This window comes from Lottia gigantea (assembly GCF_000327385.1).
Source record: "Lottia gigantea unplaced genomic scaffold LOTGIsca_165, whole genome shotgun sequence".
Classification (NCBI taxonomy): Eukaryota; Metazoa; Mollusca; class Gastropoda; family Lottiidae; genus Lottia; species Lottia gigantea.
Window position 1 is genome coordinate 37,353 of NW_008708051.1, and position 22,674 is coordinate 60,026.

Sequence of the window (22,674 nt, forward strand, 5' to 3'; positions counted from 1 at the left end):
AAACGAAGATTTTGTCACCCCTCCACACACACACACTTTCCTTTTCGATATCCCCCAAAACCGATATAGTGTATATAAGCTATTGCCATGATTTATGGTATATTGCCATAGAAACGTGATAACAAGAATTTACTGTCAAAATGATTTGTGTATTCCTTCAGGACCTGCCACGTTCCCGCCAAACTGACAACTTTCCAAAATTAATGTTCCGCCATTTTGTCGTTTTCTATTAAACATTAGCTTCGTTTTCGCTTACGATATTTTTATGGTTTATAAGGGTATTTTCTCCCCATCTCAACAGTAGTTAAAAAGAATTTAGTCCTTTTTTTCTATCGGCTGAAGAACATGCCAGTCTACCGAGTCTGGGGGTACGCATTATAGGGGACAAACTGACTCAATGAGAGGGAAACTGTCGAGGCTGAATTAAAAAAGTGCTTTCTCCCAAAAGAAAATTGTCGAAAAATTGTATTGACTTGGTGCATTGAGACACACATTTAGGCGCAAAAAATATATATTTTTTTTATTTCGAGGGGGACCAATGCCTCCTGTATCCCCACTGGTGCTGCGACTTGTATTTGTTGTTTCCTTCACTCTATGTCTCGATTTCGATTAAATTCGAATAAGAAGTACATGTAATTCAAAAATTGGCTAGTCGTTTCCGAACTTTCTTATTTCACAAGGAGCTGTGATGGAAAAAGCTCTTTAGTTCGGATAGTCCTTAAGTGCTACAAGTTGCTCTTCTTACAGATCACTTTAAGACAATTGGAAATCGAAAGAGTAGACTAATGTAACTGTCCTGGCAAGATTTGCACACTGCATGGTGCTGACCGCTTTTATTAGCCAATTAGGTACAAAACAAGAAATAAAACTCCATTTAATTAATTTCATTTCTGCAAATTTAAAGAATACACAGAATACGGCCCTGAAAATGGTCAAATCTCGAGATTCCAAGAAAAACAAAAGTTGAAAATAATAAATTTTTAATCTTTGAGATTTAAATTTTTGGACAATAATAAATAAAGCAACTTTTAGATATAACAGAGACTTTCGGCACAATATTCATTTAGCTTTATCACCACTTAGGAAAAGAAATGACGTAAATCTCCCCTTCATTTCATATAGCATGTTGGTGGTATCTGTTCTTTTACCCGGCCAACCATGAATAGATAGGTATGCTTTTCATAGAAATATATACCCTTTCGGATTCTTGACAAAAAATGTGTCGAAAGTCCCTTATATTCATAACATCACGTGGTTGGATACACAACTTTCAATGACGTTTATCACACTGATTAACATAAATGAGCACATAAATTGGTGACGTGAACACAATGTTTGCTAAAGCATAATAAAATATTTCACGAAGTTTTATAAAATAGATTGTGTGTTTTTTTGTTGTTTTTTTTCTGAGTGATATTTAACTTGTCACCGAAAAATAACATTTGTCTTCCGGCAAGCATGCGCACTCGGTGTATTTACATAAGGCTCACGCAATCATTCAAAATAAAAAGTTCAACACATTAAGACGCGTCTTTTAAGTATCACATTTTTCATCGCGTAAATCATAACCGTCACACGGGTTACATCACACTCACAAAACGAAATCTTCGAACAAATATCAAATACATCACTTACACATATATTGATGATGTAAAACTCAAACAACAGTAGCAAGATCGTGTTTAGGGGGTATTCCAGTCAGTGTCACTATGGAGGGGTTTTGAGTCACTACCGTTGATTGAGGAGTCACTATCTGTGTACTAGGAGTCACTATATTTTTGGTTTCGGGTATAGGTTTGTAAATTCGGCCATGCGAATCAGTTTTTGTCTTATGCCGATCTGAAAATAATGAGCAATGTTTTCCGGCTTTGTCACTAAAATGATCGGTGACGTAAAGTTGAGCTTTTTTCAGACTGTGTTCGCGTCTGATTTGAATCAAACGACTATGTCGTCTGGTGTCTGTTCTGAGCATGCGCACAGCTAAAAGCACTAATAAGACGAGGATGAATCCACCAGCGATTGGAACGGCGATGACGGCTGCTTTAAACCACAAATCGCGTTCTGGTTCTTTGGCGTCCTCATTTCTTGCGTAGAAGACATCATGTTTAAGTGGTCTGTCGTTAATTTGAGTTTCACCTGAAAAGAGAAACGAAAATTTAATATAATTATTTTCGAGATAAAATCAGTTTCTTTTTCAATTATGTTACGTGAAAAGTTGCATCAAAATTTCCCAAGTAGTTTCTCATCATTATATTGTATGGTCTTTTGATATGCTTTTGTCGGTGATCATACAGTGTGTCCCCCACTGCTTTAGACATAGTTTTCCAGTGACGAAATCATCACGTAATCATTACGTCTGGTCAATCGTGATTGGCGTTCCCCTCGTTAAACAGCAGGGGACGTAATTCATCTTGATTTCTTGACGTAGGTTTGAAAAGGGGTCTATCATTTAAGTAAGGTTTCACCCGAGGTTTTTATGAGCCAGACTTCGCCATAAATTAAGTTTGGTGATAATGTAACATGGCGGGAGATCTCGTTACAGATATAAATATTTTAGCCGTAGACACCAACATTCAAAACTATCTCGGTTACCCCCCCTTGAATATTTTTCTCTTTTATTTCTGCTTGTTGTCATGGTTATGGAGATTTGTAGTTGTAGCAAAAATATCCCTTCAGTTTCCGACTGGGGAACGAAATGATTATCAGAAATTCAACACTTGTGTTCAAAAAAGAATAATTAAAATAGTTTTTCAAATTCAATTGACGTTACTTTTACAAGGTTTCCGTAAAGCTGAACCTGTCTCGGTAATATGAAAGGTGAATTTCGTTGTGTCTTAATGGGCGAGACTTGGTACTTCCGGCATTTCACATTTAATTGTCAAGAGATAGAAATATTGCGACCTAAATATAGGCCAGAAATTTAAAGTCTTCGCGGATAATTCTAGCACAAAATTATGCATTGAATATTTTACTGTTACAACTATATAACTTTTACAACTTTCGATTGTCATACTTTGGACGAGATTTTGATGAATGGAATTGTCTTGCTTCTAGGCTTACAGATTTTTATTACCAATTATAATCATTTTGTATCCATATCGTACGTAGTTTTTGTTTTCATGTTTTTTTTGTTTACAAACAGTCGTAGTCCTGAACGACAAGTCTCTGATAATTAAACTACCAGAATAACTTGACATTTAGACATAGTTCCTGTAAATGGTGTCTGTCATTCATTACCGTGTTATTTTGCAGGGTGATCGCAGAACTTTCACGGTAGGCCTAATTATTCGAATTAACTTCTGTGGATTTTCATGTAAAGCCTGTTGCACATGAGGCTATTCCCATATTATCTCCGACCTCCAGGTCTTAAAACCCAAAGTCAAGCAACAAGCATCCAGTTAACTTAGCCACTGTGGTTCTAGCAACATTTTAGTTTCAATCAGAGACGGATCATAAAGTTTGAAAGCAATCAAATATTTAACAAACATAAATGAGAAAACATTGTCAGTGAATCGATTTTCTTTGAACAATTCGAACAAAATGGCGCCAGTGTGTCTCCTTTTTCTGCAGACTTGGACGCCATATTGGAATTCAGGATCCGCCATTTTGAAAATCGATGTCGTTGTTATTTGTGTTTCTCAGCCGAGGGATTTTAAAGTAAATAATTATCCAAGTCGTTTGGCTGTTTGGGTCAATAGCTTGAAGTGAATTTGTCCCCAAACACACATCTCATTGTCTTGGCTCGGTTTTGTTTTAAATAGTTATAGACTTAAGGACAACAAAAGATGATGGCTGAATTTTCAGTTCAGTTTTCCAGATATTCAAACTAATGATTAGAAATGATTGATCCCTTCGTTTACGAAATGTCTTGTTCGTTGTTTTTATTGAACATCTAATCATTTTATAGCTCCATTTTCGACAATTCCTTCCTTATTGTTATTATACCAGACTTAATTTTATACTTAAAGTTATTCAGGTAACTGAGGTGTACTCTACATTAACCGAGGCCCTTGTGTTACAAGCTGCTAACATTAAAATTTTAATAAATTACGCCAACGCCACTGAATTGCCAAATAAACCCTCATTGCATACTGTGCCGTTGTCTGTCTTCATGACACAACCATGAACAATACGTAAAATTCCCAACTTTCACAACATGTACAAAGCCCCTTTTTCAGTTCATAGTTTTAAAAGCTATCTTTATAATTTGAAATTTCTTTAAATTTACCACTAAAAAGGCGTAAAATGCAATAATTTTTAAGTTTTGACAGAGGGGAATAATAGTATACACTTGTAAAATGCGTTTGGTTTATTAAATTTCTATGCGAACAGTGGGAGACAAAATAACAGGGAAAATAAATCATGGCCAAAACTTGAGTTACCATCATTCATTATGTCATTCTTTACAACAGCATTTTTTCTTATTGCATAATACGGTGTCTGTGAACTGCCATGTACCGCATCGCCCATTTTATGTAAAGATATTTTTCTTACTATACGGCGGTTGAGAACTGCCGTTTTCAGACCGCTTTGACTTGGGTTTTCAACCAGGCTCTCTATGAATCATGAGCTATAGTGTTCCGTATGCAAATTGAGTCCAATGAGTAATTATTTTCGATCATACACCATATACAATACTAGAGTTTTTTATAAGGTAACTTATCCAGAGTTGTTGGAAAATTGAATCGGATACACCATATACAATGTTGGCTATGAGTTTTTTGATGAGATATCGGACCCGGAGAGCGATGGTTGAGCTGTGGAGATCCGGTAAATCAGATAAACCATATCCAATGTTGGCTTTGAGTTATGAGCAGACTGCACTAGATATATCAGTGTAGAAAATGATAAAGGAACACGATAAGAGGAAACTTGATATTGTATTGCATAGAGTCGGTACAGGGCATCAATTCTTCTATCTACATTAGGCACAATGAGGTCATTTCCGCCCAGGTTGGGGAAGATTCCTATAAGTATACATGAAAGTTATACATACTACTTCCCATTAACTATTACACTGGTTAAATGGAGTATTGTGTTCTACGCTGTATGAGAAGTGCAATAAAAGTTTATGTTCTATTTTTCTAAACATAAAGGGGCTTGCGAAATGAAATCGAAATGATAAAAAATCAGCAAGGACTGTCCTCTTATTAGATAATCATCATACAATGAGTCGAAGTTATGGAGGGGGTAGCTGAGGGTCTTTGGAGTCTACTAGGTACCATGAAATCATACAAAGGCCTACATCAATAATTTTGACAAATCCGACAATAGGTCAGTCATTTATTGTCTTGTGAACCTTCTTTACAATAGATTTGTCTGACAAAATCACAACAAAATCAAAACTGTAGTTTTCTCTATAGTAGCCGTCAACCTTCCTTTTCTACTCAACAGAATAAAACCTAAAAAGAAACTCGTTGACGGATCACGTGGTACCATTATGGTAACACTGAATTTTAACTTGCTAAACATGGCAAGACTATCTGTGTCTATAGGCTGTTTATTCTGCGAATTTGCAAAACAGGGAAATGGGGCCATTTTGATCACTAACGTGACACGGGTCTTTTCTGAACGTTCTCCAGTTGTTTTCGTTGATGTACGGAATTGGTCGAAGTGAGACAATAGCTCTCGTCTTCGGTGAAAAAAGTAATGAGGGCATGCAGCTCAGCTAGTTCCTCTCGTCTGTGGCAGGCTTAACAATATGAGTCTATAGTGTGCCGAGACGAAACCCAACGAAACATACCGAATGTCTGATACAAGAAATATAACAATAGATTTATGAGAGTATACAACTGTTATTAACTGGCACCAACATTTTCACCAATATTTCACCCTTTCTTTATCTCTCAGACTTGTATGTATTTTCTAATCAATGATGTATCAGGTATTGCGAGTTTGTTTTTTCATAACGAAGTATTACCGCCTTTTTCTCCAGCGTATTTCAGAGTGATCGAATATTTGCGTAACAATCTGCTAGAGCACAATATTCAGCTAATTAAGTATTCACATAAATAAACCAAGTACTAACGAACCGCAAAACGAAACCCTCAATCCAAACAACATTATTGTCTTTTCAGAATGTAAATTCTACTTCAATTTGTCAACAATAAGATAAATCGTACCAGCGGAAATGACGACAATCCTTATTAACATTAGCAACACCTTGAAAAATCAGGTTTTATTTACGCAGGTACGTCTTTCTTGTTTGTAGACGAACAAGGCTTTAAATTTGACTCTATCAGCTAGTAAAATAAATATTTTGACGAATGCATACCTTTACGTTTAACTTGTATGTCTCTCTATGCATTCAGTCCTTTAGAACTCGCCCTGCTCGAAGTATTAACAAATCCTACACTTTCCAACTAACCAAACACTAGAAAAAGACTAATGTAACCCAGGCCTACTTCAAATCCATTTGAAAACGTCTCAAAACGTTTAGACAAATTTATTTGGCTAAAACTGTTTAGTTTGTGGGACTTGAGATGAAATGGATAAGATTCAAGCCGCAGAATTGCGAGGCGGACTGTAAGTGGTTCAGATCGGCCACTTGAACACGAATTTACATTTTGATTAAAAGGCTATAGACTAGACGCAAAGAACTGATCTCTGATGCTGCTCGACGCCATGATATGTGTAGCACACATGTATGTCTAAATGTACTTAAAACAAATAACATTAACTATAAGGCTAAGTGTTATGCAAAGATCAGTTCTCTGATGCCTCTGATATAAATGTGCTTTAAAACAAGTAAAATTCTGGATGAAAAATTCAAAATGGCAGAAATTGTTACAAATCATCAATTCCAATAAGGAATTTTCTTATAATCTTGTTCAAAGGCAAGACAAATTCATTATGGCGAAAATTGTTCTAAAGACGTCAAGAAACAAGTGGTTCGCAGCTTGAGATAAGAAAGGAAATTTTTGCGTCTATAAATATTGTTTAAATATACTTAATCCTTATTCAGTGTACTGTTGACTTTATTTTTAAAATTGTAATGGAGTTTATTTTAGGGGATTATGTTCGGGGATTTATGACAAGGGGAGCTAAGCCAAGGCCTACTTCTCTATATAATATATTTTCGATAGAGCAATAAATTTTATACCGATATACTTAAGATCGACATCTCACTCACTAAGTCAAAATTCAAATGGATTCAATTTTTCAAACATCTAAAAACCTTATATTATTATAACTGCTGATTTGTGACTTGATTTTAGCTGAAATGTGTATCGGACATACTGATATTAACAATTTGCACTAAAATTTTACTAAAATTAAAAGCTGCAATTGATATGTAAGGAACTTTGCGATAGTGATGTTTTAGTGAAAGTGCAATCCTTGTATTTCTAAAGACTACTATTCCAAATCAACCCCGAAAAAAACGAATCATTCTCTTTAATTCGACGAGAAAAAAAGTTACTTGAAATTTATGAATGAACTGAAATTCCCTGGGAGTTGAACCGAAACTAAGGAAATTGAATGACTTCACATAAGACATTGTGTGAGATACATGAGATGTCAACGCGGACATGTAAAAAGGTTTTTCTTATACTTTTGGCGAGTCCATGTGAATCCTGGCTCATTCTTTTATACAGTAGATTTCAATCTAAGAGGGTAACTCGAACCCAAAAGATGCTATCTCTCTCTAAAACTTGGCGTCCATTATCTATCCCTCATCTCTCAGACCTTTTGTTACGTCCTCAAACTTGTAAACTAATCTCTATTGTTTACTCTCATTCTGGAATTCGGAAAACAAGTTTTTGATTGGTTGATAACATTAGATAACCAATTGAAGACGAGATATCGAAATCCCGATTAAGAATGGAGTTTAATCCTAATCTAACCGCTTTCCGAAACATTTTATTTGGTATGTTCTGATTGGTTGACATAAATAACCATCCAATCTGATACGAGATGCTATCAACTGGATTATCAAACCAGTGTCATTCTTAATAATTCCTCTAAGATTTCATCTCCTTCTTAGAGATAATAGATTCAATAGAGGTGCCAAACGTTTCGATTGCCCTGATAACATGAACTCGTTTGACCTTCAGGACAGATATCCGGGCTCTTTTCTGTTGCAGTTTCTCTCTGCCACATTTGCAACCAGGCAACCTTGTGACATCGATTACGACATTCTATAGCTCGTGTTCCACCTGTTCGGCGAGTTCTCTTGAACATGCGATCGTAGCACGCTGTGAGCCCCAGTCATTACAATCGGACGCAAATCTCTATTTCTAAGGCTAATTTCATCTGGTAAGAGTTTCGGACTAGACACCGAATTCTTCACAGTTCCACTTAACAAATTTTATAAACAAGCCAACTCTCCCGTGTTTTGAGGCTAGAAAGGTGATTAGACGATAGGATATCGTCTGCCGCCTAAAACCAGGGTGGTTTCCCGCCAGAACCAAATATTTTCTTCGGAATAAAACGGTAAGCGGCTACGGGCGATTAGAACATTCATTTATATCTGGCGACGATATAAATTAAGTGTGGGTCTTGTATCATATTGAGAAAATAGAAACTGATATCATCGCGAACAACCAGACGCGTCAAATTAACCAGAAATAGAAACAGATATACTTAATAATCTAGACTACTAAAGGCGCTGCACCGAATCTCCTAATTCAATTATCTTGATTATCAAGACATTTTATATGTTTTATATTTATTAAGAGGTATACTTGATAATCGCGTATATTACAGACGGCGCTTTTCTCTTAATGTTTTGTAATTTAATTATCTCCGTCTTTGAAGATTCAATAAGGGTGGGATAACTCATGTCTAACGTTTCAGAATTTTCCATTATCGTAGGGACAGTCAGTCTGGAAGCATAACCGAGATATGGAGAGATTTCTTCCGATTTGAATCTCGTGTGGCTTATCTCACTGAGAAATAGGTTGAAATGAGAATTTTTCAGTAAGATTGGAATGGAAATTAAAAGTAGCAAACATTTTGTGAAACCCAATCTAAGTCACTTGATTCTAGTCCCGGATATATGCTCCAAGATATTCAAAATATTATTTTTGTTTGGGCTCTGAAGAATATCTTGACTTTAAAAAGGTAAGGCTTAAAAAGCCAATTTTTGAATATTAAAAGGATAAGTTCGTCTAAATATTTGCTTTACTTGTTCAATTTCGGTTTCATAGACGATATCCCTTGAGAGATTCATTTATTCGGGTTTCGGGTGTGAGAAGACGAAATGATTTCACTGAACCTACCTTTTTGGGCACTGTCGTTCGAGTTGGTATTTAGAATAATATTAATATCTATATTGTCTATATAATTACACATGTCGTCATGGCAACACATTAAAAACGGCACCTGAGATTCGTCTGTTGATTTCACCAGTTTCTGACCTTTGGTACAAAGGTCAAGGTTATTGGACAAGGTGTCCGCACATCCATGAGTGGATCGAGTCCTTTCCCCGTCAAATCTGACTGCTGTGTAACACTGCCCAATGTTTGATTTACACATATAGCCTGTATTGATACACCCTGACTCATTACAATAACAGCGTATTTCACCTGAAAGTAGACAAAGGGAGATAATAAGGTCAATTTCAAAATGGCTGCCAGACATAAACATGACTGCCAAACATATAAAAATAGCTGCATATCAATGCTGCCTAATTAAACAAGATGACTCAATGTAAAATATATACGTTTCAAAACGGGCATAAGTAGAAACTCAAGTGCAGTTACACAAAACAAAATGGCACCCAACAAAACAATATGGTCACCAAGCAAAAGAAACCGGATGGATACTCTTTTTAAATATTATAATATATCTATTATATCTATTACTTGCGCAATTTTCTTTCCTTATATCTTAATTATACCAGTTATGAAAAGAATAAAAAAAATGGTATCTGAAATACAAAATGGCGTCGACGTTGTTCATGTTAAAAGCTTACTCATCCTATTATCCCCATATCTTGATGGGTGGTGATATTTTACAACATGAAATTCCCCCTTGGCTCCTTGGTATATTTTAAAACAGGCATGTTTCATGTTAGCCAAATCTTACTTAATAGGTTATGAAAGATGACAGCTTTATCGTAAATGAGTCTGTATTATCGCAAATAAGTCTGGGTTATAAATGTCGTAATATTACACGTAGGTCTGGTTACAGTAATTAAAATGTTAGAAACTTGTAGTTAGTGAGTAGGCATTGACCTAGGCCCCGAAAGCACTGACCGTGAATGTGTAAGACTGAGATTCGAACCCACGACACTTGTGCGCCTGCTTTTTCTTACTTTGAGGATAAATGACGATAGCTAAGATAGCTTAGAGATCATTGTATTCGTAAATGATGAGCGTGCGACGGGTGTAAGTTGGTGGAGGGGTCATTCAACCATGATAGAAACCATAAAATAAAATGGAGTTTTACGTCCTGATAGAAACTGTGAAGTACCACCTATATCTATTATGTTAAAAGCTATCTAGATTTTTTATACTGAAAAACTATGGGAATATAGATCGCGTTTAAATGGGTGAAAAAAGGGGGGGGAATCTATAGCCCAATAACCCTTTCCTTCTTACATCAGCTCCTGTGCCTATTTACCTTTGAACTTTAAGAATTGAACTGATAGTTAAGATCTGATCGTAAATAGATCTTCCCGTGTAATCTTTACCTCGCAAAAAATTTGGTATTTAACATTTAAAAGATATGAGTCTTATCCAGCATTGTCTAGAATGCGAGAAACTGAGTTGAGTGTATTTCAGATTTGGCTTTTTAGACTATTATAACTATAGGATTTTCCTTACTGGAAAAGGTGAAAGTGAATGAGTTTGTCGCAGAGGGGTTCCGTTTTTCAGTTTCACTAGATGAGGCATTTTAAACATTCATAGAACTGTGACGTCAAGTTTACAAAATCGGAAGTGACCGTGTGCACATGATCCGTCTGTACCGTCAATCTATTCTTACTGGAATTGACCCTTTCTAGGTTACTAGAGATTTTCATAGCACTTCCGTGACGTAAATATAATTTCAATCGGAAATGCCGGAATCTATATAAGATCCATATCGATGCTGTAATGAACACATTATTGGTCCACGACCTCAGCTTTCATGGCATTGTTATAGGCTCTAAAACAGAGTAAAAAAATCTTATCTTGGAATTTTCTTCTTCCATAAATTGGAGGAGTTCAACTTTAAGACAAAAAAACAAAAGTTTAGATACACTAAACTGATAAATCATTCGTGTCATAATACATTTATTTACAAAATACAAAGTATATGATTTATTTCGTTTTCTTTTTTTTATATTTTGTGAATACCGGCTTTGTTTTACGACCAATTTGGTAACAGGATTGTCTGCAATGAAGATGAACAAATCTATTTAACATTCTTTCACGACACACAGATCGTGGGGTCTTGTATAGATGGTTAGTGACCCAGGGGCGTTTCTACTGAAGGTTGGAGAAGAATTATTAAAAATAATTGTATAGAAGACTTTGTTACGCATTGAATAGTATTTGCATGTTTGGAGCCGTAAATTACACGTCAAAACGTTAACGTAACAGAATTAATATCATTGCACGTAGACGCACAAATCTCGTGTCTATTGCAGACGAATTAAACTAATTGTTTGATTGTCTCGATCATGCAGTCACTATTTCTTGTCTCCATTGAATGATTTTATAGTCTCGATGTTCAAGAGCATGGTAAAATAATAACGTGTTCAAGCCTCCATATCACATTGTAAATCACGCTTAACGAGACAACGTCGGCGAGAAATCGCGTGACCAGAAGCCATTGTCGCAAGTCATGTCGGAAACGAAAAGTTTTATTTACGACAACCAGAATGGGGACTAATATTGTAAATAATGGTTATTAGAAATGTTTGGCGTCTCTTTGACTCTTTCATGCTACAAATTATGAATTTTCACATTCTCTCAAGAAGCAGTGTCATTTATTTACTGATGTTCTATTTATTACAATGGGACAATTAATCTATTTAAATGATATCATACCATTCAGGCCTCACACTGGACTTTATTACTAAGTATTATCATTTGTTTGTTTCACATTTATGGCATTTTACTACTTTTAAACAAATTCACTTTCATGGTTCTATGTTTTTTTAAATGTTCATGGCACATTCATGATTGTCAAAACCTATACATGTATGTGGCACTGCACCTTTAACCCGATGTTTATTTTCTTTCATACGTGGTAATGTAGCTTTAAAGTTAATAGACCTCCGTCAATTTTATTTATATATTTACATATCTGGCAATCACCGGTTTTATTTGGTGCCAAAGGTTTGCTAAATGGCGGGAATTCCTGGAATGAAGAATTCAACATAACGCCAAACATCCAGACCGCTCAAGCTTGTCAGTTATTTTATCGCGGCGCCATCTAGTCAGAATGGCGTTATTCTGCGATTATCAACTCTCTTATCTATCTCGTCAATCTAGACTAGCTTGTCTTTGTTTCCAATAATGATAATATTTGCTGATAGGCACAGGTTATTTATAGAAAGACAGGTTATGTGTATTAAAATTTCTTTTAAGAAAATCGCAGGGGCATTAAAAAAAAAAGATCACGTGATTCTAAAACTGGAGGAACTTACATCTTATCAATTTTGAAATTTATTCAAATGCAATGAACCTCTTTGAAAGAAGAAATTGAGTTTTGCGCCAAACTGCCCTGCACCTTATTGTGCTAATAAAATGAAATAGAGTTAAGTGCCATTCTGTTCTGGGCCGTATCTCGTCAATTATCTAGTCTTGCTTTTCTGCTATGTTTAGCCTAGTGTATATTATGGAGTATTACACCCGGCTGCTATGAAAAGTCTAGTGTATATTATAGAGTTTACGCCCTACTGCTATGTTAAGTCTAGTATATATTATAGAGTTTTACGTCCTACTGCTATGTTTTATGTTTATTCTAGTGTATATTATAGAGTTTAACGTCCTACTGCTTTGTTTAGTCTAGTGTATATTATAGAGTTTTACATCCTACTGCTATATTTAGTCTAGTGTATATTATAGAGTTTTACGCCCTACTGCTTTGTTTAGTCTAGTGTATATTATAGAGTTTTACGTCCTACTGCTTTGTTTAGTCTAGTGTATATTTTGGAGTTTTACGTCCTACTGCTATGTTTATTCTAGTGTATATTATGGAGTTTTACATCCTACTGCTATGTTTAGTCTAGTGTATATTATAGAGTTTTACGTCCTACTGCTATGTTTAGTCTAGTGTATATTATAAAGTTTTACGTCCTACTGCTATGTTAAGTCTAGTATATATTATAGAGTTTTACGTCCTACTGCTATGTTTTATGTTTATTCTAGTGTATATTATAGAGTTTTACGTCCTACTGCTTTGTTTAGTCTAGTGTATATTATGGAGTTTTACGTCCTACTGCTATGTTAAGTCTAGTGTATCTTATAGAGTTTTACGTCCTACTGCTATGTTTATTCTAGTGTATATTATGGAGTTTTACATCCTACTGCTATATTTAGTCTAGTGTATATTATAGAGTTTTACGTCCTACTGCTATGTTTAGTCTAGTGTATATCATAAAGTTTTGCGTCCTACTGCTTTGTTTAGTCTAGTGTATATTATAAAGTATTACGTCCTACTGCTATGTTTATTCTAGTGTATATTATGGAGTGTTACACCCGGCTGCTATGAAAAGTCTAGTGTATATTATAGAGTTTTACGTCCTACTGCTATGTTTAGTCTAGTGTATATTATAGAGTTTTACATCCTACTGCTATGTTTAGTCTAGTGTATATTATTGAGTTTTACGTCCTACTGTTTAGTCTAGTGTATATGATAATGTTAATATGACTAATGGTTTATGAACAATATTTAGTGTTATAAAAGGTTGATTTTCCGTTGTTCTGTTGTTTACCTAGTGGGCTAGGAGTAATAATATAACATTAGGATACACATACATATCAAATAATTATGAGTTATAGTATATTTTACTGTATTTAAAGTTAAGTAAGGTTGGGCAATCGAAATCGGTGAGGAATGCTCTTAAAGCGACTTTTGTTTTTGTTTGAATTCTTTGATAGTCAGTAGATTTGCGCAAATTGCTCTTCTGCATTTGAAACGGACGTCAAATTTTAAATCTCAAAAGAGTTGCCCGTGAATATAAATTTTATCTTTTAACTTATAGTTCCATGAGTTCTCTTACGTAAGAGTTTTACGATGAAATTTGGTCATGCAAGTTAACCCAATTTCCGACAAAGCTGTGCTTCTGAGGATAGTTTAACCGTAACGCGTGTCGGCAGCATGAGATGAGCTCTATAGTCTAATTGGACGACTAGATCGCTGTAGGCCTTTAGATACGTTTGTATGAAAATTGAAATTTAAACCACACAACAAAACTATCAAAAAAAAAGGTAATGTTATTTAAGTTGAGATAAGGAAAAAGAAAAAAAATTGTCGAAGCCTATGTTGCTGGGTAGGCAAAGATAAATAACTCAGATAAATAGCTTTTTGAAAAACTAAAATCAACACTGTTACGATTAAAGAGGTAATCCCTGCAGTTTCTTCTATAATGAAAGATATCGAAATCTAGCCTTTGAGATTGACGATCAGAATAAGCTAAATTTTAAATAGTCCATTATTTTGCCTTCGACCAATAAAATAGAGAAGATAGTGCCAAAGTGATTTTTCGAAGAAATTTTGGATCCTCCCTTGATATAACTGGGCCATATCAAATTTGCTAAACCGCACAATACCCAATGACGCACCTCGTGCCCGGCTCTCAATACAACATGGCCGGGGCAAACGATTCTCTTATCTAAAACTATGTATACTTTCTACATTATATGATCATTAGACCTCACTTAGCGACAATCAACTCCATGGACGACCCTTAAACCTGAAGGCTACTTGACTAAACTCTTAACTAAATAAATATTAACTGACTGGTAAGGGCGCTTTCACTGTGATATAGGGAAATCGGGGGTTAATAAGACGAAAGGCAACTAGGGCCAACTCGAAGACATCCCTGACCACTCGTATGCTGTCACAGGTTCGAATCCCGTGATATATTTCTGAACCTTGACCAGTGCTTTCGAGTGACATCTTCAAGTCAAACTTCATATCAAGTGTGATAGTAGTCAGGTAGTCTGACAGGCAATCATGGGATCAAATTGCCTAAGTAAGGTCACAATTAGTTTGAATCCCGAACCTCAATCATTCAATTATTATAGTCCTCGAGATTGTCGATTGTGCCAAGAGCAAGTACGACTGTTTTCATTGAAGTGCGGTTCTTCACTGTTGAGTCTTTACCTAGAAACCCAGCTGCCCAACAACAGTGTAAGAGGGCCTTAAAGTGAAGAGACTGCAGTTTGTCTAACAAAAGTCAATAATACAAACGACGTAAGCTATCAAACTAGAAATAGAGGCTAAACTTCCCTTGTTTCATTTTAAATACGTCTCGGATCTCTTGCGACTTGTATATTTTGTGTGGTCCTAGACAAAACATACGAGATGGTCATGACGGCACACGGGTGACGTTATTCGACTCGTACACTGTTGTACAATCAAGATGCGACAGAGTAAGCAGTTACGGCATTAAAACAAGTACGGGTCTGAAATATGAAACATGAAGGCGGGTCATGATTATCCTTCCGAATCACCGGAAGTTAGCATATGATAAGATACCAGACCATAAATAATCACATTTTCTTAGCGCTCAAAGTTTTAAGTATGTGGGCCTAACTCCTTGCAAATGATTTTGTTTCTAGTAAGATGCTAATCTTGAAATGTAATCATAATGAAAGTGAAATCTTATCAACTATTTTAAGTTGTCCGCACTTGTTTCCTCAAACATCTTAATTAGTTTCCTCTTATAAACTTTACATCAACTACAACTTCCCCACTCGTTTTATTGAATCATACTCAGACGAAACCGGAAGATCAACAGGAAAAATGGCGAAATGGAGCCAAACGACATATTATTATTGGTTTTCATTAAGGAAACTTTTAACCCGACATAATCTCATTTAAGAAGCCAGAGTTTGTCTGATAATTGAATTTGAGTCACCATCTTGAATGAAAACTGAGCTTTGCTGGATAACATAAATCAAAATCAGTAGCGCAAGCATAGGACGTAAAACAGGAGTCATATTCCTGAACTCAGGTGAAGTGTTCCACTCTATAAATTCCCGTCGACTGCCACAAAAATAGAAACTTTCTTCAATACATTTGTAACAAAATCGTCGAAATGTGAGCAATGATAATAGCCTACATATGTTTCGACTTTCTCAAATTCTTTATAAACGTTTAAATTGTAGAGTGCAGATCACTTATTTCAAACCGAAAACCTTCATTAGCCTTCATTAACGTGGCATTGTATTGGGTTTGTGTGCAACTACACAATAAACCGATGTCTCGTATGCTACAGTGTGAACAATCTCTCATCAGTTCGTGGAAATCGAAAAAGAATCCTTTCCTGTACATCAGGGCCCGCGTAGCCTGTGTCATGTAGGCCTAGCCATATAAATGGCAAAAAACGGGCCATGCTAACGCAATGGAAATACAAATTTCAATACTGGTATTGCCATATTTAAAGAGCATTGTTTACATTCTGCCACGGGGCATTTTTGTTCGTGTGACACTTTCGCCCTAGAAGTCCCGACTTCCGGTTATGACGCCACGTCTGGTTTTCATGGTGACGTCATATATCGCATGCCAAGACATCACGTCTACCACAACGCCCATTTTACTCATGATTTACATACCATTAAAACTAATAAAAAATGTCAAGAAGTTAAAATATTTTGTATTAATCAAGTAAATTGGGACTGCTATGAAAAACATTTTTTCTGATTCTCCGACGTCTGTTATGCTCGCGACCGGAAGTGGATTTTGTCACAATTCTAGGCACCCACATAGGCTAATGCCATAAAGTGTTGAAGTCCCAAGAATCCCAGAGTCCGATTTATCATGAAGAAACCAAAATTCTTTTTATCTGTTCAAATTTCAACAAACAAGCTGAAAACAATCCGACTCGTTCTGACCGACTGAATTTGCATAAAGAGAAATAAGTAATTTTAGCCGAAATATGGGTTCACGTTCCGAAATCCCGTGGTCGTAACAAATACATCACTGCCACTTTGAACAATGAGCACTTGACAAAAGACAGTAGTTTTATTACCCGCTACTCGGCAGGGCTGTCACCGTCTATAGTCTCGTATAACATGACGTTATTTATGATAGTTATTATCTATAGCCTAGAATACCTAGTAATTATTTATGGCTGTAAATTTGATATGAATGTACGTTAGCTCGTGAGCAATTTACTTAGAAATAGTCATGCTATTTTGTTTTTGTCGTGTGGAAACGACAAGATTCAGTTTGTTGTTTTAATCCACGAAGACAATACATGGGGTTATTTCCCTCATTGCATGATGTCAGACTAGGTACATTAACGTAGAAACTTTATGTCAATTTGTCAAAAAATCGGAAATGGAAATTCGCACCACTACTGGCTTTGCATAAGTTTAAATTTCCATTATTGCACACTGCATAATGTTTCTTTTTTCTCTTAATAACAAATAGAAAATTTAACATATTACTCCACTTCGGTTTATATCAGATAAATATCGAATTTGCTATTTAGTTTTAACCAAAGCTGTAAAATTTCTATTTACCCCCGGGCATTCAGAGTAATCTTTATATCGAGACTGTTTAAAACCCTCGACATCGATTATAATTTAATTGATTTGCCTCGCAGTCAAATAGTTTAATATACAAAATGATATTATATTGTATCGGTATAATATAATGTTACAATCTGATAAAAAATACAGCTCTATAGTTTTCGTTTCGTGTTTTTCTGAGGGTACCTCACCTATCTTAAACCTCACAACATCCATTACGAAATAAAATCTGACATAACGACAATGACTTTTGACTACTTGAGCGAGGAAGTGTCGTGGATTCGAGTAGATCAAAAACTAACTCAAATTGGGATAACACGACCAGCGCTTTTGTGATGTTCACGTCTATCAATCCAACAATTACCCTGAGTCGGAATCCAGTTGGATTGTCGTTTGAAATCAAACCCTCTTCAAAGACAGACAAATTCTGATGACTGAGCGATTGTGTCGGTTTCGACCCCCATTGCCCCAAACATAGTAAAAGGAGTGACGAACAAGCTAAGCCGGATTAAGATAAACTTCAATATTTAGAGAAATCTGATACAGATCGTCAAACTTTTAAGCATGATGGCGTATAGCAGTCGGAGATTAAACTTTTCTTCTGTTCTCCGATATTACACACTAATCATGTTTACATACCCAGTACTCCGTGTAAACATAACTTAAAGAGACGTTACCATGTAGCAATTCATGTAGAGATACTCACATAGCCTCTCTTGTAAACATAACATAAGGAAACGTTTCCATAAAGCTACTCAGTAATGATACCAACATAACATAAAGAAACATAGCATCCCGTGTAAACATAGCATATAGGGCTAGCGCGCGTAGATAGCTTTAAGGGACATGTCCACATAACATCTCGAGAAGATTAACTGGAAAAGGCACACTTAACAGGACCTTGCAAAACATCCAAGATTAATTAATGCAATTTTCAGTCATACATGACAACCATAGAATATGGACATAAAAGACTTGTTGATACGATTCACAAAAAACACACGTATACAATTTGAATTAATGGTGGCTCGCTATTATCGATCTGCTCTTTTTGAGATGCCATTTCGTATGATTGAAACAATTACCCAATTCTTATCTATGTATGCCACCTGGAGGTTAATAAGAACCCTGGGGTCAATGAGGGCAAAGGTCAATATTATCTAATATATCTGAAATAGATAATAACACTGACCAATTTAAAGAATGTTCTTAATGGCTGTGGTTGTAACCATCAGAATCTTTACGACTGTTATAACACACCAATCGACCCAATGGCCTTCAACTTGAGTCAAATACCGGTCGATGCATTTTTCAGAATGTTTATGGTGGTTTTGACAATCTGGACTGCTTGCGATTATCTTTTGTGTATTAACCAGCCCAAGCCATAAACAATGGCCAAAAAAATTCTGGTCAATAACGGGTTCTGAAGATTTTCTTGAGTGAAATGTAAGCGATAAAATTTGTTGTATAATTATTGATCAGTACAGTACAGTAAAGATCTCGTTCCGATTGTAAGAGCGTATCCCCCCAACCCCCCCCCCCCCCCCCCCATCCCCCCTTTCTACTAAATTACTTTTGTCTACTAAATTAATGGCGTAAAACTCCATAACATTCATCCCAACCATAACCGACTAAAAAATACTAGACGTCAAGTCAAATCATGTAAAGAAAATACCGTAAAAACATTCAGCATAAAATGACACTCGATCAGAAAGGCGCCCTGCTGTCAACCTACTTCAAAACGAGGAGCCCTGCAGCGACTTGATTATCTCGACTATAATAGACTCACTTTCCGGTTGAATAGTCTTGAATAACCTGTCTTTCCAGTCTTCAGTCGGTTAATAAACAGATAATGACGGTTACCTCTTGAATTACAACATAATGAAGTGGGTTTCCACAACTAAATACTCTCTTTAGTTATGGATACATACGCCGGGATTATCAAGACACTATTGTATTCATAGTCTTTATTTCATGGACAAATTTAAAAATCATACTTTGCCTAACAAAAAATTGCGCATCCAAAACCTTGGTCGGTTCTGACACAGTAAACAGGAACTTCCTGTTCACAGTACAGTTTTGCCTAAAACGGCGTCACGCTGATTTTAGGAGGACATTTCAATATTATGAATTGGGCAACACAAATAGTCCAATTTAAAAAATGGTCTTCTAGAAGTTTTCAAATTTTTTACAACTTCCAGTGAAGTGACAATAACTCTATTCCGGTAGAGAAGTCTTCTGTGATAGATTCACTATTCCAAATCGTGGGAGGGATTTATAATGTGGTGTCACTTATACCTACACAATTCTTGAAATTGGTAGCATATTAAGTATTAGGGCATCGGAATTTTTCTTGCCTTTAGGCACATATAATCGCCAAGAAGACGACAATCCAGCTCTCTAGGCTGACTCTCAATAAAAGCACTGAACTAGGTCACAGAGCAACAGATAAGCTTCTTCTCACTTTGATGACAATGGTTCTGACTCGTCGAAGCTGTGACATTATAGGCCACAGAAAACGAAAAATAGTTTAACTAGATACGAACATTCACCATTTCACCAATAAAAGGGGAACTGAACATATTTAAACATTTCGAAATACTTAACGAAAAGTCGACTTTGAAAATTTCGGGACCTACACTAAAAATTAGCAAACATATTCAACATGATGTTGATGTATGTAAGCGAAATGTCGTGCCAGCTCGTTATTTGCCAACCAGACGTCAAATTAGTTCAGTCATTATTATTTGTTTGACGACAGCCCAACTCGCCTCATTCCTCCGACTCCTCGCAGGTCAAAGGTGTGTGTACTTGTTTCCTAAATATTTCAACAGGTAAAAAATGGATTTAGTTACAACCGATTACATTATGTTATTTAAACTATTGACTTAACCAGACGCCATTTTACTTTTCGGCTAATGGTAATTGAATTTTACGACGAATCCCTTTTTCAAATTACGATTTCGCAATTTGCTTCGAAAAAAAACAAGGGTCAACTCTTAAAACAAGAACAAAATATTTACAAAATCAAGACCTGTGGTCGGGATAAATCGTATTTATTGTTAGACTAACATGTAGCCTATTGAACTATTAAAAACTGACCCCCACCCTCCATCATCAAGCATTCCACTAACAAATAAAGCAATAAATCTGCGTACAGTAAACAAAAAAAATCAATAATTTTCTGCAGTCTTTGATGTGTTTCCATGACATTGCACCTTTTCTTACCATCAACACTGAGGATTTCTACCAATAGAATTAAGATATGATAAAAAATGTTGGAGGCAAAGTTCATAATTTTGAAAGGGTTGAAAATTAAAGGTTTGTGACTGAAGGAAGGTGACGGTCCACTGCCTGCCTACGAACAACACAATAGTCATCACAGGCTTGAGTTTTACGCTGTCAACATCAATATTATCATTTTCATCTCTATAAATCTTATTGTTAGCTTTTTCTTTTATGTTAGCTTGGTACACATGTCGCTCAGGAATGATGCTTTTGGTGAATATGGAAGCGACAGACCCATTCTCTCTTAACAACTGATGTCTTTGTAAATCGTTGAAACGTCGTGTACACGAAAATCCAGTAGATACTGATGATGACAATGTAAATTGTTGAAACGTTGCTTTCAATAAAACCCATGATTAGTATTTCATATAAACAGATGATGATATTTAAATTGCTGAAACGTTGTGTACCGGTCCCCTTAGACTCCGGGGAAGCGCCCCAAATATACTTGTTATCGCTATGTACATTATTGAAACGTCGTATACAATATACAAGAGTAGTGTACTATATTTTTTAACAGATGATAACAATGTAAATTGTATAAGCGTTGTATTTCATAAAATCCAGGAATAATAGTACGCAATAAATTGCATGATCTCTACCACTGTGCATTTGTCACTGTCGAGAAGAGAATTTCTGAAAGTTGCCTGTAAGTGTAAGCATCCAGCCCCATCCCAGAGAAAAAAAAACAATTCATCTCAATTTGTTCGATCGGTATGAAAACACATGTCTGTATCCCAAAACATTTAGTAAACATTTCATATAATCAATATCGCCGTTGACGTGTAGCGGTGGATGAAATACACACACACGACATCGCTATATAGCTTTTTAAATTACCATTTACTTGAAAAGTTGGGACTGTACTTTAACTATCGTTTGGCATATCAACTTAGAAAAGTTACATGAACTTGTAAAAGAAAAGAAATGATTTAGCAGAACGGTAATAGACTTCTCAACACGGTGCTAAACAAACGAAATGTAATGATACAAAACGATATCCCGGTGCGAGTCGAGATGGCGTATTATAAACACAAGCCTTACCTTCAATGACGGCTAAACATGTTCCAAGCAGGAAGAGAAACCCGGGCTGAGTCGCCATTAGATCGACCACGAATATTCCAAGACAATAATCCGACGATTTTCAAACATATTCCACCATCAACGTCATGTTCTAGTCGGCTACATATTTTATTGTATCTAAAAACCCAGTTTTATTAGAGTATACTCCATATCTTTCCATCTCCTGTCAATCAACGTAGTCTAGGTCATCCAGACACTCGTAAGTCTATTCTTTGTCTCGATGTAAGCCACGCCTCTCATTAAACCCCACTTGTCAATCTTATTGATATATTTAATGTCCAGACGTAACAAAACAATAATCGTGTCTATTAATCTGGGATTTGTATGGTGGGTTTATCTAGAGGGAGGAGTTAAGGCGGAGTAGTTGGTTGAGAGGTATGGAGGGTATTGTATGTTGAATGGCGCCAGGCTGTCCGAGCAGACTTGAGTACATTAAGTAATGTCACCGAGAAATCGTCTGTTGTATTCTAAATCCGAGTATATATTTACTGATGGCCCCTGATTACTATAATACTCTTTGTTTTTATGGCCTATTCACAATAATTACTGGTTTAATACGCGTAGCGCCGGTTGAAATGTTGCGATCTGGCTTGCGTTTGCGCATTTCATGCTCCGCGCTCTCTTTCACGAACACTCGAAGAAAATACAAAACAGTATCCGAGCA

General features: G+C 36.0%; 1 protein-coding gene across 1 annotated transcript; it reads right to left on the bottom strand.

Moving 5' to 3' along the window:
* Positions 1-870: 870 nt before the first annotated feature.
* LOTGIDRAFT_151562 (hypothetical protein) lies at positions 871-22,113 on the bottom strand. Its single transcript, XM_009051354.1, has 3 exons — positions 21,972-22,113; positions 9,222-9,527; positions 871-2,136 (listed from the first exon to the last, which is right to left on the bottom strand). The coding sequence occupies exons 1-3, from the start codon at positions 22,027-22,029 to the stop codon at positions 1,658-1,660; spliced, it is 843 nt and encodes a 280-aa protein (XP_009049602.1). The 5' UTR covers positions 22,030-22,113; the 3' UTR covers positions 871-1,657.
* Positions 22,114-22,674: the final 561 nt, after the last annotated feature.

What these genes read in the sequence shown, in the direction of transcription:
- LOTGIDRAFT_151562 (XM_009051354.1), bottom strand. Translation starts at nt 22,029, where the DNA reads ATGGCGACTCAGCCCGGGTTTCTCTTCCTGCTTGGAACATGTTTAGCC. An exon ending in ATGTTTAGCCGTCATTGAAG is followed by an intron (nt 9,528 to 21,971) that starts GTAAGGCTTGTG and finishes GTCTACTTTCAG; the next exon opens with GTGAAATACGCTGTTATTGT. An exon ending in GAACGACAGTGCCCAAAAAG is followed by an intron (nt 2,137 to 9,221) that starts GTAGGTTCAGTG and finishes TTCTCTTTTCAG; the next exon opens with GTGAAACTCAAATTAACGAC.